The 6,000-nt window shown below is 37.7% G+C and overlaps 1 protein-coding gene across 3 annotated transcripts in view; it reads left to right on the top strand.

Moving 5' to 3' along the window:
- PROM1 (prominin 1) overlaps window positions 1–4,781 on the top strand; it is a 47,859-nt gene extending 43,078 nt beyond the window's left edge. For 2 of the 3 annotated variants that reach the window (XM_054391497.1, XM_054391498.1), the window contains 3 exons: window positions 100–192; window positions 2,228–2,343; window positions 4,763–4,781. In XM_054391497.1, coding sequence (XP_054247472.1) covers window positions 100–192; window positions 2,228–2,343; window positions 4,763–4,781 — 228 coding nt within the window. Of the gene's footprint in view, window positions 1–99; window positions 193–2,227; window positions 2,344–3,438; window positions 3,508–4,762 lie in introns of all 3 variants that reach the window. The other variant, XM_054391496.1, reaches the window with a different exon arrangement.
- Window positions 4,782–6,000: the final 1,219 nt, after the last annotated feature.

Raw genomic sequence — 6,000 nt, forward strand, 5'->3', positions numbered from 1 at the left:
TGAGAAAGTAAGCTTGATGATTTAATATGAGGTTCATATTAAATATTTCAAACTGTTTATTTGGGGGTTTGATTTTGTTCTTCTTAATCTGTCTTTCAGATTGCCATGGAGGTAGCAGCATGCAAGCCTATTGCCAATGTGATAGATACAGCAGTAGATATTTTTTTATGCAGCTATATAACTGATTCTGTGGTAAGAAATATTTCTTCTTACTCAAAACTGGGGCATCAAGTGGGAAATTCTTTGAACATAAATCTGCATTTAATTATTCTGGTTATTCTGAAGCATAAAATATCACATGGAAAATCACACAAGATAAAAATGTTCTGGCCTGGATCAAGTCCAAAGCCAAACTAGTGCTGAACTTGGTTTAGGTTCCCATTAAACTTCAGTTTCTATTATCAAGATACCTGTGAAATTAGCTGTTCTTATAGTTAAGTACCTACAGTGCTCCTGGTTTGGAATAAAAATTCTGGAAAGGGTGGGTTCCAGTTTAATTGCTTGATTCTGAACCACTTAGAAATGGAAAAGCATGAAGATCTGAAGTTTCAGCTGTTAAATTCTAACTTAAGGGGATGGATTAGAGGCCGGAAGTGAGGGAGAAATGCCAAGGAAAAACTTTCTCAAGAATCTTTCCTGGGATCTAGAAAACCAGTATGAGGCTTTATCACTTGACTTATAGAATACAGATTTTGATTCATTCCTGTACAGTGGAGCTTTTGAACATGGCTGTAGCAGGGCAATACTGGCTTTTTTATCTTGCCAAAGAGCTTGGAAAGAAGACAGGATATATTAAAAATAGAATAAGAAGCCACTACCTAAACCACTCTCCAGCTGTTTAACTTTATGGCACTTTTAGCCAGGTCCTAATCATAGCAACAGTAAGTGCATGTCATCAGTCAAAGCCAAATCACTCTGAACGTGATAATAACCATTAAAACTTCTTAACCTGCCAGAATCATGTCGTATTCCTTGATTACCTCATATGGTACAGAGCTTCTGTTCTTCTGTGTGTAGGCACTAGCTGTCTGGTGGGAGATGGACCATGTTTTTCCTGTTGATAGGATTTAGCTGAGTCACTTAGAAGTCAAAATGCCTCCAGCCAATACAGTCATACTTAAATAATTCATCATTTTAACACTTGGTGATAGCTCAGTTCAGCTGTATGATAATGAAATTAGTTACACAATGAGGCTGCAAGTTAGCAGGTTAAAAGGTTCCTTGAGAGACTGCTGAAAACTCCAATTTTGACAAGTATTGCAAGAAAGACAAATACTTTCTTTCTTCTTTCTTGATATTTTAGTGTGGCTAGTATGGTAGTGCTGAGACACAAATTTGCTTTCTAGCCTGTGCTGGTTTGAGGCCAGCCAGAACATCTCTTGCCCCGAAAGGGACAAAAAAATGACACACACGAACGGATTGGAGAGTGATGGAAAGTTTAAATGGAAAAGCAGTTGGTGAAACTACAGAAAAACCACACAGCATAGTGGCAAAGAACATCCTAAAGCATACAGAGTCCCTTACATAGTACCCAGAGGCTTCCCAATCCTTCTCTTCTCCCACCTGAGGGTCTACCCAAACCCTCAGGGCTCTTTCCTCCCCCTCCTGCTGCTAGGCAAGTCTCAGGCTGCCCCCCCCCCCCTCCATTCTCCTCCTGGCATTAGGCCTAGACAGGCCTAAGAGGCCTGAGATACTCCCCCGGCATTACCCGATAAGAGAGGACATCTCCCATGGGAGCAGAGAGGGAAGAAAGAGGAGGAGAATGACTCTGCAGATGGCTTTTTAGGGCGCAGGATTTATGGGTAGAAATACGCCGTTTCCTGTGTCCACCCCTATTGGGCGGGCACCCAGGACACCAGAGGTGTATCTCATGCAGCAGTGGCAGGGGGCACCCAGCCCAAACTGCCAAATAGCCCAGGGCTGACTGCATTGAAATGACTTCTTATGGCACTGTGGCTGGGTAGCATTGGGCAGCCTTGTGTATGTTTCTGTTTGGTTACATTTGTAAGTTGGTGTTGTTCTTGCTTTTAGTTCACACTGACTGTGGAGAATGCTTAATGTGCCCTGTTCCACGCTGATATAGGAGCCTCAGATAAGTCCACAAAACCAGTGCCTCTAATTTGCACTCTGTTCTTCCAGTAACAATGCTTAGAATATCAAGCAAAAATCCAGTACTTTTCTGATAAATTCTCTGTGATCAATTTTCATGGATTTTGCTTTATTGCAGAATACCTTCTGGTTTGGTTTGGGAGGCTCTTCAATATTTTTAATTCCTGCCATAATTTTTGCTGTAAAACTCTCCAAATACTACCGTAGAATGGATACAGAGGATGTGTATGATGAGTAAGTATAGACTCCTAAGTCAGCTAAATGGCAAATGGATTCAAATGTTGTTTTTTCTAGTCTCACAAGAAGGTGCTATAGTCCTTAAACCTTCTGTGCTGTCAGATTAGAACTGCATATTCTAGGGAAACACTGCTGGTGTGGGTTGGTGCCTGCAAAATGCTTCACATAGGTGGTCTTTTGTTGTTTAGACTTGCCATAATTCTGTGCAGAAAATGCCAGTTCTGACTTGAAGAAACTTAATTCAGAGTGAGGCTTCAGAGCTTCCTGTATAGCATTTATATGAGTATCTTCTAAAGGTGCAAATGATCAGCTTTGCTGAATACCCTGTTAAGGTGAATTGTGCCTGCTTTGTAATCTCCTTGAATTGCTTACTTGCTTTCTTACTGCCTTAGTTATTCCTAACCACTCTTTCCTTTTTCAATTGCAGTTCCTCTGTCTCAGGGACTTGGCATTTTACTTTATGATAACTGTTCTTACGCATTTTCCCATCAATTTTGGTTTCACTGGTTGTTTTTCTGTTAGTGACTTTCCCTCTTGGTGTTGCACATTGTTCAGTCAGCCTGTGCACTGCGTTTCTCAGCTTTCACACTGGTGATTTTTCATTGCACATTCACGGGTCAGTAGAGCAGAAACATGCATATGCAACTAAAATCATTCACCTCTTAGTGTCTGGTTAATTACTCCTCCTTTCCTGTATTTTTTTAGTGTCAAAACTATACCCATGAAAACAGAAGACATTTTTGTTGGTATTTCTTAAGCCCTCCCACCTGAATAAAATAATTTTATATTTGTATTGTAATTTATTACCTCAAAAAGAGGTAGCACATTCTGTTTCACCAGACTGAGTATCCAACTCAACAATAATAACAAAATGATTAATTTTTGGAGAATATATATAAAAAAAAAATTAAATGTAAAACTATAATTGTGCTGTAACTCCTGAATGTTACAAAGGAAAAGCTATATTCTATTGTACAGACAGTTTGTCTTTGCATACAATTTCACCCTTCATGTACGTGTCTGAAAGCCACGCTGTACATAGTGCATCTTACCATTAACATGGTCTTTCTGGGTGTATTTATTTTGTTGCAGTACAGAAAATGGTAATAATGGTTATCATAAAGATAATTTCTATGGTGTACACAGTGCTGTTTTTACAAGGTAAACCAAGCCTGAAACTGCATGCCTTTGTGTGTTCTTGCTTAGCTACTCCATTAATCACCTATCAATTTTCTGCATGTTTTTAAAGTGAATCACTAGATTATTTATCTTCTTTTTTCATGATTGCTCACTACAGCAAGTGCTGTATGATTTCTGTTTCTCAAGCATTCTTTACATGGCAGCAGATCTTGCAGTACTTTCCATCAAATTAAAGGAGTTGCCTACACTGTTTTAAGGACTTCCAATATTTTACAAAAGAAGAAACTAATAATTGTTCAGACCTTAAAAGTCCCGTTGTGATCTTTGAATCTTTAATACGAATATTTAATACTTTTGAGGTTTATAGCTCCTTTTCCGTGACATTTCAGTGATTGCTGAATAGTTTAATACAATGTTCCTGAATAAGCTAAACATTTACTAACATAAATAATCTTTCAAACAAAGACCCACTAGTTCAGTCCTAACTTCCTTGACTTACTTTTCCTAGATTAAGTTACTAGAAATGCTTCCATAATAAAATAAAAGGGTTCAGTTTGAAGCAGTGCTGTCTTCTGATGGGCTAAGTGAGATAATTTGAAAAACTGCTTATACATGTATGAGATAAATGCTTTGAATTTCTCAGTCTCAGATTCCCATAGCAATAGAACCTTAGCTTAATTTTAATTAAAATTAAACTCTTAGCTTTTATGCTATCCTTGTTTTTTTCTCATTTCCTGCAAATTATTTTGGGAGATATTTTGAGAGATATGACTTTGAACAGATCTTCATACACCTGTACTTTTGCAGGTGTAAAGAATTCCATAGGGTATTTTTGTCCTTCAGAATCTACTGGATGATTTTGCTGGAAAGAGATCCAAGTATCTTTGTTTACAAAGTCTGAGATCTGTATGAGGTATATTTAGATGTGTAGCTGTTTCACATGGGTGGTTTTATGTACACCTCACAGATGCAAATAACTGCAAATGCTGCCACCATTTTTGTGAGGGCAAAACTGAAGGCTGGATTAAGTTCCCAAAACAGTGCTGTTAAATAGGTAAACCAGGATTTCTTTCTATCATCAAACAAAGGTAACCAGAAAGTTTGGTGCAGAAAACTATGAATCTGTCCTTTTATCTGAAAAATGTTTAATTAAATGGATAAAAGTTTGAGAAGGGTTTATGCAGTTGAGCTTGTCTCACCTCAGTGAGACACAATGTTTAGGTTCCGTTTGTGTGCAGAAGGAGCTGATGGTTTGTGTGTTTTTTTTCTTGTATAGCTCTGTGGAACAGTGGTAACACATAGTGGAAAAGGGGTAAGTAACAAACTTTTTAAGTCAATTCTAGGTTTAGTATTCACTATTTTTAGGAGGGCTGCTCTGTAACATGAGTGCTGTAAGGTTTAAAAATAAAACAATTACTGAAGCATGTTGATGTTCACATGAGTATCTGTGCCTGCCTTCTGCTTCAGTTGCATTAGAATTCTGTCTTCATCAAACTCTCCTGAATTGTTTTTGTGATTATTTCCAGGCTATACAAATGAGACTCAAGATTCCTCTGCAGGAATATGTCATCATTCTTCCAAGTGTATTGGCATTTACATTCATCTTCCAAATCCTGAGCCACTTGTTTTATGTCACCTGTACTGTAAATCCCAACTGTACTGTTGAATGTTATGCCATAAACTACTGTACAGAATATTCTGCAGTCAGGGCACTGCCTCTCAAATACCACTGTTCAAAGCTTGAATTAAAATGGGTTTGAGTTGGTTGTGGGGTTTTTTGTTTGATTGATTTTTTTTTTTTTTTTTAACTTTTTTTACACTGGGCTTTCTACTTTACATCACAGTATAGAAATTAATTAGATCACCTGCCTTTGCCTAGCAACCCTTTGACAATTGGTGGAGTTCTTAACTCGTTGGCTTGTGTTAAATATAGCGCCTACAGGTTTACATACAAACACATTTTGTATACAAAGACTTTTGTATATATACATTTTTCTTAAAACTTAGAAGTGTTTTAGTTAAGATTTTAATACTGTGTAATACTCTTCAAAAAAGAATTTACCAGCATGATCAGTGTTGCTATTTGGTGCTCTTGAATGACCACTTTGGACTAAATTTGAAGTGTAATGGGATCCACAGTGTCTCTTTGTGTCTCTGAAAAGTTCAGTTGCAGTTCTGGCTTTTCCCTTTTTTTTTTTTTTAATTATTATTTAATATTTAGTGGGTTTTGCAGTATAGACCTAAAAAGGGACTTTTTGGAGAAGTTTGTTTTGAAGCTGTTTGGGTGGGAGGGGTGGGAGTGTGTGATGCATAATATAGCAAAAAAGCTAAGCTTTCTTAGAGGTCAGTAGTACTCAAAAAGAGCATGAGAAACGCCATATGTTGGTCACCTTTAGACTGCTTTATGTTCTCTGTCTCCCTTTTTCTCATTCGTGCTCACTTCTGTCATGTCCCGGGTGGTATCACTGTTAAACTGTGGCTCTTTCAGGAGGCAGTGGTCCTATTTTTGCTAAA

Source organism: Indicator indicator, chromosome 23, assembly GCF_027791375.1.
Source record: "Indicator indicator isolate 239-I01 chromosome 23, UM_Iind_1.1, whole genome shotgun sequence".
NCBI classification, from domain to species: domain Eukaryota; kingdom Metazoa; phylum Chordata; class Aves; order Piciformes; family Indicatoridae; genus Indicator; species Indicator indicator.